Source organism: Lathyrus oleraceus, chromosome 7 (assembly GCF_024323335.1).
Source record: "Lathyrus oleraceus cultivar Zhongwan6 chromosome 7, CAAS_Psat_ZW6_1.0, whole genome shotgun sequence".
Lineage (NCBI taxonomy): Eukaryota > Viridiplantae > Streptophyta > Magnoliopsida > Fabales > Fabaceae > Lathyrus > Lathyrus oleraceus.
In genome coordinates, this window is record NC_066585.1 from 53532776 (window position 1) to 53545738 (window position 12963).

The 12963-nt window shown below is 31.9% G+C and overlaps 2 protein-coding genes across 2 annotated transcripts; one reads left to right on the forward strand and one right to left on the reverse strand.

Annotated features, from left to right (window-relative positions):
* Positions 1-697: 697 nt before the first annotated feature.
* LOC127100829 (monodehydroascorbate reductase, chloroplastic/mitochondrial) lies at positions 698-6298 on the reverse strand. Its single transcript, XM_051038114.1, has 17 exons — positions 6067-6298; positions 5796-5949; positions 5608-5707; positions 5426-5503; positions 5264-5335; positions 4541-4659; positions 4368-4452; positions 3932-4021; positions 2848-2949; positions 2593-2688; positions 2364-2444; positions 2020-2091; positions 1760-1854; positions 1581-1669; positions 1405-1467; positions 1215-1255; positions 698-1037 (listed from the first exon to the last, which is right to left on the reverse strand). Exons 1-17 carry the CDS (start codon positions 6077-6079, stop codon positions 912-914), a joined length of 1476 nt encoding a protein of 491 aa, XP_050894071.1. The 5' UTR covers positions 6080-6298; the 3' UTR covers positions 698-911.
* Positions 6299-8545: 2247 nt separating this feature from the next.
* LOC127107055 (protein ROH1) lies at positions 8546-10198 on the forward strand. The gene is made up of 2 exons (XM_051044326.1): positions 8546-9216; positions 9322-10198. The coding sequence occupies exons 1-2, from the start codon at positions 8546-8548 to the stop codon at positions 9944-9946; spliced, it is 1296 nt and encodes a 431-aa protein (XP_050900283.1). The 3' UTR covers positions 9947-10198.
* The last annotated feature ends 2765 nt before the right edge of the window (positions 10199-12963 follow it).

The window sequence follows — 12963 nt, forward strand, 5'->3', positions numbered from 1 at the left end:
TGTGAATGTATTCAGACATGGTTAAAACACAAAAATTTGAAGGAGAGTGGAATTGAATGAAAGAAAATATGATAGTAGAAAAAGATTTTGTATGAAAAATATTACATTCAGGACGAGGTTTTTATACATAAAGGATATAAAATACATATGCCTAGAGGTTAGACACCTAACATGTCAATACATGCAGACGCCATAGGCATCGGCGCCTCCTCATGAGGGACAATGCAGGCGCCATGGACATTGACGTCTCCTCATAAGACCTCTAATGCAGGCGCCATGGGCATTGGCGCCTCCTCATGAGACCTCCAATGCAGACGCCAATGCCTTAGACACCTCCTCTTGGCTCAAGACAGATGCGTCAGTTCATCTGACGCATCTTTTTTAAAATGTGGTTATTTCATAAGAAAAAAATTGAAAAACTTGTTATTTTTGAAAAAAATAATTATTTTAAAAAAAAAAATTTGTTATACAAATATACGCTAAAAAATTATCGAAGGTGTCATATAATTAAATTTGACGATTAAATTTGTATTTTACTTAACCATTCGATAAAATCTAATTTAAAAATTATAATTTAGGATGAATTAAAAAAACTTAATAAGTTGATGTCAGTATTCATATATTTCTAACATGCATTTTTTTCATAAGCAGCTCCTTATCAATGCCTCTTTTAACTTATTTCTAAGTAGGCTCCTACTTTACTTAAAGGTTTATTTAATTATTAAGAAATCAAAATAAGACACTGCTCTTGAAAACCATTATTGCGTAATACATGATGCCGCGTAACAAAAATATGAAAACCATAAAAATTATTCGCTCTCCTAAGGGGCAAGCAATCCTAGTTGAGGGTGAAGACAAATAATCACGGGTGATCTATATTCGTAAAAGATAAATAACAGCATTCATCTGTTCTAGACAACGGCTTGCAAGGATTCCCGAGCAATGTCTAGGGCCTCTTCCACTGAGGTTGCGTTTTCAAGTTTGGCTTTATCAATTGAAGGCTGCTTTCTAGCAAGCTCGGGCAGGAGCTGAAATTCCTGATACATATATTAAAACAAATAGTACTCAGAAATCAGAATTGATTAAATAAACACATGACTAATTCTGAATATAATTTATTTGATTTGTGAGTGCACTCCTATAGTAATAAAACCAAGTTAATAATAACATTAACAAGTCCATATCTACTACAATAGAAAAATAGAGGCAAGTACCTCAGCACTCCCGCTTTCAAGAAGAACTCCCTTCAGCTTACCTGTGCGGAATTAACACATTTTTAGTAATAATAATCAAGATAAAAAAAATTAATACGAACACAGACATGGATGGAAGTATCTCCCCTCAAGCTCAGAGATAATCCACACACATCTATACGAAAGGAGGAACAGTAAAACAATCCGTTACCAGATTCAATCCAAAAAGTAGCTATTTTAGGATCAAAGTTTCCGATTTCAACAGTTTCTCCGACTGTCCAATGAAAATTTAAAACAATATGAGAAACTGGAGATGAAATAAGGGGAATAAAAGGTAAAACAAAACTAAAGGTCAGTAAGTCATATTATTTCGAACTAATATTTTACCATTGTCTCCGAAGAACTGCCACCATACTTTTCTAGTGCTTCCTTCATATTCAAAAACTCTTGAGTAGAAGTAAGGAAGATAATCATACCTGAAAATCATCAATGAAATTCAGAAATATCAGCAGGGACCAAAAAAAGAAAAAGTAATTCCAAGTTGCAGGAAATATGATTCAATATACGTGCTAGTTTGTGCACTCAGTAACGCTTTCACACAGTGCTGTGCCGATCTACGAGCATGATCTACATGTTCCACTCGAGCAACACGGTTGTATATCTGCCCAATTTTCCAAAAGCACAAATGTTAGATCAAGAACGAGTTGAGTTTAAAGATTTGTCTAGTTTTTCAAAAACGCCAATGTCAGTTCAAGAATGAATTTAGACAACTCATCTCGACAAACTAATAGTATATGATTATCAAAAAAAAAAACTAATAGTATACCTTTAAAGGGAAAGCGGCTACATCACCAACAGCAAATATTCCTGGAATGCTTGTCCGGAACTGACCATCAACCTGAAATGCAGAGGATACAAACACATTTAAATGAAGTTCTTGAACTTATTATTTTGGCTACCCTCTTAATTTATCTGCAAACATGGGGTTTTAATACATGGAACATGGTCTCCAAAAATGGATAATTAACATGTGCAAAACAATGCTAAACGGAAAACAATGCCAACATGTTCAATTAACTACCCTTTAAATTGCTGCAGATATTTTAAGAACCAAATGCAATGTATAATATTGAATACTATTCAAGATATTTGAATATCCATTGGCCTCACCTGTATACCACCAACATCAGTATTCAAGCCCAACCTCTCGAAAGGACCGACAGCAGGCTTTGCTCCAATGCCTATAATTACCTGCAAATTAGAAAGAAAAGTAATTTTTCATCGATTGATTTTGTAAACGCAACACCTCTATGCTTTAGCTAATCATGTGAGTATTATAAAAGTAAATTTTCAGCAAGTAATTGCAGCCACATTAAAGAAAATGGAAAAAGAAAAATACCGTATCTGCTTCAACAATAGATCCATCTTCAAGTTTCACAGCAGCTACATGTCCGTTACCATTAGAACTAGCTTCCAAATTCTTAATGGAGGCACCCTGAAGAATAATAGATTCAAAATAAATAAAGGAAAGGAGAGACTAAGAGTAAGAGAATAGAATGGTTGAACACTATCAATCATACCCATTACAATTTAGTACTTCTTGCAAATTACAATACAGGGAAGAAAGATGGAAGAACAGGGAAGGAGGAAATACCTTCAATATTTTAACTCCGTTCTTTTGGTACAGTTCTTCATATCTACGGGCAAGAGAAGGAGTGAACAATCTTTGTAAAAAGTGATCATCTGGAAATATGATCTATATTTTTACAGGAACATATTTCAGAGTCAGTATATCAAAAGCTAAATAAAACAGCAATCAATTTTAATATATATAATATGGGTATATATTTAATAACATATGTATGGGATTATGGATTGTCAAAGTGGATGCCACTTGCTTATCAATGTTTTAACCATAAATTTACAGGAAAAAGGAGACTAGAAGCATGATAATAGTCAAGGTTCTTGGTGGAGCAATGTGGAACGAGCATAAACAGCTAATATAAGAAAAAATTTGTCATACCTATCCTAACCTAGTGCAGGCAAATCAACAAAATGAGTGACTAGAAAGACTTAATGTGGCATTGTGGCGTACTTATTACTTCACTATTCAGCATATAGGACAAACCATAATGTACTACTCCATCCCAAAACGAGTGATCTAGTTGACCGTTTTACGCAGATTAAGAAAATTGTATAAATGGAAGAGAGAAAAGAGTATTTTTATTAAAATGTTCTTATCATGTATTGGTGTGTTCACTTTCATCATAAATATAAAGTGGGAGATATTAAATTGGAAGTGATACAAGTAGTATTAGGTAGAGGATACAATTTTAAAAAAATGTTGAATTGAAAATTGCAAAGGTCGATCATTTTGAGATGTTTTATTTTTTGCAAGTTGGTCATTCAGTTTGGGACGGAGAGAGTAATATTTATTAAACCTTTACACAGTGAATCAAATTGAACAACTTTTTTAGGCCCAACTCTAAAAATTAACAGGCAATAAAGAGGTGAGACCAAGATGTCTGCATTTTGAGCAAGAAAATTGTAATATTTTAAGTGAAAAATACTAGCAGCTCGCTATAATTCGTTCATTTTCTAAAAAATGGATTCAGTTACCTAATAAGTAACTCACATTTTAAAGAGTGTTGACTTTTTAAAAATGGACCAATACTATAAATGCTTAAAAGAGTGTTGTTAGCATTCCTCAATGAAAAAAGTGCAGGAAAGACACATACTGTTGTATCAAGTTTCCAAGCAACAGCTGCAGCAGCAATCTCCATTCCTATATAGCCACCTCCAACAACTACAACCTTTTTTGCTTTTTCCTGGAAATTAAAAACAGAAGAAGAAAAAATCATAATGAGGAACAAACTTTATGTCTAAATTAATTTTTTACAGTAAAAAATATAACAATTGTTTCTGGGAAGTAGTTTAGCGGGAAATATCCAGAATTCGTTTTCATAATTAACTTGAAAGGATGTCAGAGCAGGGTCGTGTCATAACAACATATCCATATGGAAAGCGTTGAAAATATTGAATACTAATAAAAGAGAATAATTCGAACAGCAGTATATCAAAGATTGTAAGGACTGCAAAAAGTTTCCCATTTTAAACATAAATATCAAAAAAATCATTGGAACAATACGTCATGTCAGAAGGGTGTAAGTTTACCAACGATGAAACCAGCGCATCAGCATCTGCAACATCCCGTATATAGTGGACACCGTCAAGGTTTCCCCCAATTTTCTCTGGAAACCTAATAACAAGATAGCAGATGAATTGGATTTCCAACGCCAATTTTTATAGAAACAACAGAAGCTGAAATGAGGTAAATACACATGTACCTTGAAGATGTACATCCTGTAGCAATAATAAGTGATCCATACTTAAGAAGCTTTCCAGAACTCGTTGTCAATGTTTGCTTTTCAATATCAATGTTTTCTACCGGATCTTCATACAACGTCTGCAAAGCGAAACCAACAGCTCGGAATTGAGCATTTCAAGCATTTCATTAACTTCAATGGATGAGAACTGTTTCCTGCCTTACTCAGTTACACTAAATTAAGACTCTCCTAGGATAGAATGTCTCCATTTCATAACCGCTAAAGTTAAGAATATGAGTTCAGTTTCACCATTCCATTTCAAACAATCCGATGTCCACTGTATCACACTCACTTAACATAGCAAGAGCACTCTAGAAGAAAACAAAACCACTCGACTATTCGTTTTTTAATCTCTTTTTTTGTGTGAAGTAGGAAATATGTAACTTAAGCCTTGTTTTGATATACATCTAAATTAAGTGTATAACATAAGCATATAGTATATAAGTGTTACATATAAGCTATTTCTATAACAAAAAATAAAATAAGCCAAATTGTTTTCATATAAGTTACTCGCTATTTTCAGCATGGAGAACTTCTGGAAATAAGCTGAAAATAGTTTATGGACATGTCATCAAATGTTTTCATAAGCCCTCTAAAACCGTCCCGCAAATCTTATCAATAGATAACTTCAAATAAGTTAATATCAATGTACCGTCTAATCTCCAACTGCATAAAATAAAGTACCTCTATCCCTTTTTCTTTATACCACTCTGGAGTTTGCCTTTCTCCACCAGATCCAACACAAGTATGAAACCCCTAAATAACATAGAATATGAACATAACTAATCACCGAACAGTTACTCTTTAAGTAATTGATATACAATTCATGATAATATTCATTCTTACAGGAAGACGCGCCGGTTTCTTATCTGGAGGAAACAAGTAAGCTTTCGTTAAAGCAGGACGCTCGTAAGGTGCAACCGCCTGTTTTCACAAATTCAGTAGAAAAAATCATAATCACAAATATATACACTAAAATTTGACCACGATTCACGTTCTTGCTGAAGAAAAATAATAACAATAATAACCTCTTTAGTCACAATACAAAGACGACCATCGGCAACACCGTGCTCGACGAAAGTACGAGCGGCGTATCCGGCGGCGTTTCCACCGCCAACAATCACATACCTGCGAATAATCAATTAAAATAATCGATTAATTTAGAATCGAATAATTTAGAATCGATTAACAAAAGGTGAAAGAGATGAAGTGTTACTCGCGATTTTCATTTGCGTAAGAAGCGTAACATCTACGGAAGGTTCGGGAAGTGGAAGAAAGACGAGTTCGAGTTGTTGTTTGTGGGAAGCGAATTGCGAGAGTGTGTTTGAGTGATAAGGAGTTAGCGATAGCTGCCATTGTTAATCTGTGAACTGTTGCAAACAATCACGAAACAGAAAACGGTTACGGAAAATGATAGAACAATCAAATACGTCAAATTCTACGGTAGATGATGATGATGGTGATGATGGTGATGATGGTGAACTAACCTGAAGAAGGCATTGATTGATGAGTTTATAGATAATTAAAAGATTGTTAGTATAATAATATGATTAATTAATGTGATAATGATGATTTAACTATTGAAGAGTCGGTGTTAGGGTGGTAGTGGCTCTGGAAGAGGTCGAAGGGGCAATGAATGAAGATTCAAATCAAATCCAGTTCCAATAAAAATGAGATTGGAGTACATTTTTCTTCACCGGAGGTAATCGACGTGTCCTTTTTCCAAAAGTGGAATGGTAGGAGTTGGGCCAAGCTTATTGTCCACATTCACAACAAACAAATTTGGCTACTTTGTACACCACATGCGTACCAGCACACTTTAGGAAAAACCAAAAATCTCTTTAAATTCGAAAATATATCTCCAAATACTTATTTTATAAGTAAATTATTTTCATTTTGATTAAAATTTAGTTCTGAGATGAATCTATGTATCAATGTTAGGGTGACTTACATAAGTGCACTTCAGTAATAACTCTAATTTCAAAATTTAGTGATTTTTACGAAGATATATCTTCGAACAGATCTTAATTTATATAATTTGCGGCATACTTTCCCTTTCTTCTTTTTTATTTGTTAAACTTTCAAAATATCAAAAGAACCCGTGTGCAAATTTGAAGTTGAGTTGAAGTTTGAATATATTAAATAGTTATTTGTTTTATTTTTTTTGTTATCTATTGTCTTGCTTCTCTGATTATCAACGAAATTTTTTCTTTCCTTTTCAATTGTATTATTGCGTAATCTTTTCTATTGATAACAAAGAATTTGTATTTTACAAATTAACTTAGAGAAAAATTTAACAAAGAGAAAAAAATTCAATAAAGAAATATTAATTAAACCATTGAAAAAAATATAAAAAATTTAGTAACCAAGATTCGAAACATTCCTAATATTTATATTCCCTCGTTTTTTTCAAACGACCGCGGTAATATGGTATACTAAAAATATAATCGTTCTCCTTATAGATATATTCTCTAGGTTTTACGGATAACCGGGATAAAAGGTTGTTAGCCCGACGCTACCAGAAACTACACTCTCATTTTTTTTAGCATTTAGAGGTGAAAGTTTCGTCATAAAAAGTGTTATTTATAGTAGTTTCATCTCACAAAAAGCATGAAGTTATCCATCCAGGGGGGATTTCAGGAATGGAATATCGCGACATTAGGTGAGACTCCCCATATTTCAGGAATGCCTTCTAAATAACACAACAGTTGAGGAAACTGAAGGGATTCCATGTTAAGAACACGTAATTAAATTGAATTGGACTGGGTTTCCCTTGAAAATCATCGTAAGCAGAATTAAATGCCACACAAGCCTCTTTTCAACTAAACAATTAAGCTTGCATAACTGACTAACATTTTGACTTCTCTAGATCGTTTGAATGAAGTTAAAAATCTCTCGACTAACACATAAGCTACATAAAAAAACACTTACCATGGGGGTGATGACTCATCCTTAATTGGGGGAGTCGCCTCTAACTAAAGGACTCACCCCCAACTGAGGGACTTGCCTTTAACTGAGGGGTCACCCCTAACTAAGGGAGGCGCCTCCAACGGAGAGACTCGCCTTTAACCGAGGGATTCACCTCAAAACTAAGGGACTTGCTCAAAACTAAGGTTTCAAGCAAAAGAAATGATAAGCTTAAATAACTATTCCCTTTACAAGCCCTTGTGTTTGAGGGACTGTGTTGTTATATATCTGTGAAGGCCCGCAAATGGGGCGACACATGGTTTGACTTCACCAGTCGCCTGAGGCATAACCCCCACGTATCATAGGGTTCTCCCTAAGGGGAGACGTGGACAATTACGTTTACCTAGTCCATAAATGTATTTCCAAAGTCATACCCACGACTCCCTAAGAAATAGGAAGTCAACAAGATCCCTAGTCAGAGTGGAACGGTTACCACTTCATAGGAATCCCCTAAATATAGGCCAATGAGCCTCTATAAATACCTCATCCCTAGCATGAGGAAAACAACTCAGAAACACACAAAATACCACTAAGGATACAAATCTTCTCACCTCACGTGAGCTTCCTCTCTCCATATCCAAAAACACCAGCAAAAATGATTTCTCACCACCGTGAGCAAGCCCTCAATCACATAAACTAAGATTTTCATATTAATTTTAATATAAATAAGAGCATGTTAAAAATTTTGTGTTAAGAGGGTATGTTGTTATTATTATTCAACTTACATTTTATCTTTTTAATTTATATAATTTTATCTTTTTAATTTATATAATTTTTGTTCGTAAAAACTCTCTTCTCTTTTTCAAATATGATACAAATATGTAGTTATTTTATATTATTAAAGTTGTTGAGTATATAGGAAAATGAGGGGATAATAATGAATCACTTTAGCCAAAAAAAGACAGAGAAAAAAATAGAGAAACGGTATGGTCTTAGAGAACGTCTTACCTTAAAATTTGCATGTATATATAGATATAATAACTTCCAAAACTAACGGCAATGCTTTATCTTTTACAAACTTTTCTATTTTACTTACACTTTAGACCATTTCTTTCTTCTTTCTTTTTTTCATATTCATTTCTCTTTCTCACTCAAGAGAAAACAACCTCAAACAAAATGCCTGCAACTACAGAGAACAATCAAAGCTCATTTTTGGGAAGAATAAGCATTCGAAGAAACCAAATAAGTTCAATGGAAGGTAATCACGATCAAGAGCTAGAAGACCTTGAACTTTTCCAAAAACACGTTGGTGATAGGTTCGCCGATCTATTATCTTCCACAACGGAAGATCCTTCCAGCGACGCTCTTCTGTCGATCGGTTGGTTGAGAAAGCTTCTCGATGAACTTCTTTGTTGTGAAGCGGAATTCAAAGCCGTTGTTATGATGGGTCGTGACCCTTCTCAAATAGCTAAACCACCTCTCGACAAACTCCTCCCGGAACTCCTTGACCGTGTCGTCAAATCGCTTGATGTTTGCAATGCTGTAACTCTTGGCCTAGATGCTGTTAGGAATCTTCAGAGGCTTGCTGAGATCGCAGTAGCTTCTCTTGAACCTAGACCCATGGGTGATGGACAAGTCCGGAGGGCCAAGAAGGCGTTGAACTCTCTTATCACGGTAATGGTGCATGAAGACAAAGAATGTGGAAGTATCAAGGGAACTGAGAGAAGCAGGTATCTTGAAAATAAACTGAGACAATTTTGATTATGTTGTTGGATTTTTTTTAATAGTAGATGATAAATAATCTAACTTTAGCAAACTTTAAATACATTTAATAGGTCATTTGGAAGACGAGGAAATGCTAATAAGGACCGCGGTGGTGGGAGTTTTAGAGCACTATCATGGACAATGGCGAGAAACTGGTCAGCTGCAAAACAAATTCACGCCATGTCTTCGAATTTGGCTGCTCCGCGCGGTGCGGATTTGACGGGTTTGGCTTTGCCGCTATACATAATGAGTACTGTGTTAGTTTTTGTTATGTGGACTCTTGCTGCGGCGATTCCTTGTCAAGAAAGGAACGGGTTGGGCACTCATTTACCTTTTCCGAGGCAATTGGCATGGGCGCAACCCATGATTGGTTTGCAAGAGAAGATTGCGGAGGAGTGGAAGAAGAAGGAGAAGAAAGGCTCTGTTGGATTGTTGGAAGAGATGCAGAAGATGGAAAAAGTGGGACAATTGCTTATTGAATTTGCTGAGTCTTTTCAATTTCCCGCTGAAAATGAACGTTTGGATGAGGTGAGGGTACATGTGGAGGAATTGGCTGATATTTGTAGGAAGATGGAAGAAGGGTTGGAACCTTTGCAATTACAGATTAGAGAGGTTTTTCACAGGCTGGTTAGGACCAGGACTGAGTTTCTTCATGTTTTGGACCAAGCTGGGAAATTGTCTACACCTACTGCATAAATTTTAAATACTTTTTTCTTCTTTCTTTTATGGAATCTTTACCAGCTAGATCTTAAAATTGAAGGTTTTCTTCTTGAAACATATGTATATGGAATGGCTATATCTTAGCCTACAATGTACATCTACATCACTATAGATTTTAATAGGCTTTATTTGTTTTTGAAGTGAAAGAGGATCACTCAACTACACTCACTAAACATGTGATGGTATGCTAAGTTGCTTAATTTGATATATGAATTTCTGAATTCTGCATTTTCTTTTCCTTTTCAGTTTCACCATTTCTTTGCTTTGTTGTGAATACTATACTGTCATTATCATCAAAAAGAGAAAACAAACATAACAAATAACAAAAAAGAAAAAACTTGTGATATATCTAGAACAACTTCATGCAAATGATTAATGAAATTTAGTTAATGTCAAATCTATAGGCAATAATGTCTTATACCTTATTTATAAATACTATTTTAAATCTTTAAAGTATTTTTAAGCCACTTATTACTCGTTATCATATCCCTAAATTTGTTTAATAAAGTAGGGTTGTTTTAAAAAATTGAAGTCTCACTACTTAATTCGGTGGATCATTATGGAAATACATCAAACCACTCAATGTTTTGGAGAGGAAACATATGAACACATTAAAAAAAGTGTTGCTTTATGTGGGACTAAAATTTTGATATTTAAAATTAATTTTGAGAAAGGAAAAATTAATTTTGAGAAAGGAAAATACTAACCGGACATTGATTAAAAGATTAAAAAGATAAGTTGAATATTTATTAAAATATTAAAAAGATAATATAATTCTAAAAATATATATATTCAATAAATTGAAAATATAAATAATTAATTTTTTTTAAAGAACATTGTATGTATTTAACGCATAATTTCTTTTTTTAATTTAAAATTCTTAACCAGTGTCTTGGGCACTGGTTATCATCATGACACTTTGAAAAATACATGAAAATCAAATTAATATAAGGTAAGAGTAACCATGTCTATAACTATTTTATATAACTAGTAAGAGACTCGTGCGTTCATAGAGGTCTTCCAATATCATTATAAATAGTAAATAAATATTATATAGTGATATTTAAGAAAGGTATATAAAAGATATACAAATTAAATAGTTTCGACCCGTTGAAAATATATATTTTAATAGAAAAATAAATGAAATAATTAAATAATCATGTATTCGTGCATGAGCACGTGTCATGCAATATCTTTATAAAGAGTAAATAAATATAGAATAGCGATGATCGAGAAATGTATATAAATGATATATAAATTAAGTAGTCTCGACCCGTCGAAAATATATATTTTAATAGAAAAAATAAATAAAATAATTAAATAGTTATTTATCTGTGCATTCGTATGGATAGCGTAATGTCGTTATAAATAGTAAATAAATATAATATAGTAATTGTTAAAAAATGCATATAAAAGATATACAAATTAAATAGAAGGTAAAAAAATACTTGAGAACATTAATGAGACATGTAAATTTATAAAATTAGATCTTAAAAATTAAATTTAAATATAATATTATTGTATATTATTAAATTTATCAATATCGTTAATATGAAGTAACTATATTGTAAACTATATTATAGTATAAATATAAAGAATGATAAAATTAAATAAAATAAAAATGTAAAAATTATTAAATAATTGTATCAATAAAAAAAATCTCGTTTATAAAAATATTTGTAACTTATTCCCGTTTATAAATATAATTGTATAAACAATAAATTTTTCTTGTTTATAAAAATAATTATATTAATAATAGACTTTTCTCGTTTATAAAAATAATTGTATCAATAATAAACTTTTTCCGTTAATAAAAATATTTGTAACTTATTCCCGTTTATAAAAATAATTGTATCGACAATAATTTTTTTTACCGTTTATAAAAATATTTGTATCAAAAATATACTTTTTCCATTTATAAAAATATTTGTATAAAAAAAATACATTTTTTTCAGTTTATAACATTACACTTTTTCATATATAAAAATAAAGTCCATTATAAAAGTATTTGAATTTTTTTCTTATATAAATTTTTTTCATATACTTTATTATATTATCAATGACAAATAAATATTATTGTGACAATTTAAGATAAGTTTCTAAAAATAATGAATTTTCTCCCATTAAAATTAATCATTTTATTCTTTAATACTTACAAAAAAATCATTTCCCCAAATATTCTAATAGATATGTTATACTGAAAATGATGTAATAGATATATTATATATTATTTTAATAAATCATAATACTCATAAAAGTAATGTTTATTTTCGATTATGTAAAAATTAATACACGTGAAATGATTAAGGAAATGATATATTATTATAAGAGTTAATAAAAAAAAAGGTGATTATTACCAATTTATTTGAATCACACAATGTTGATTATATTATTTAACCTATCAAACAACTTTCATTCGAATTTTAAATAATAAATAATTTATAGTTTTGTATTTGCACAGATGACTTGTTAGAACTTTTATTATTAGGACTCAATTTTAGTAGAAATATACCCACAAAAATTGAAAACAGAACCAATGTATTTTTTTAAACATTAATTTTTTAAGTTTTTTCTGATATAAGTCCCCATGTATTATTTGACACAAGATCTCTAATTTTTGATGCACAATAAAATGGTTATTCTATTTGTACACGTGTTAATTGCCCCAATCATTTATAATCAAATAGCAATTAATTATCTTTTAAGGGGAAAACATACACACTTATATAAAATATTTATTAAAATTACTGATTTAATAAAAACTTTTAAGAATGAAAATTTAATGGTGTTGAACTCCTAAAATATCTGGCCAAAATCAATGTTACTTCATATTAGCAAGATCATAATTATATGAAATATAGAGAAACACAGTTACTGAAAACACCAATTCATCCCACATTATAAGTCTTGAAATCTTGTAATATACTGGGGAACCAAGCCCAGCAGATTGAGACGACATATAAGAAAACTCACCAGGAGGATGAAGACATTTC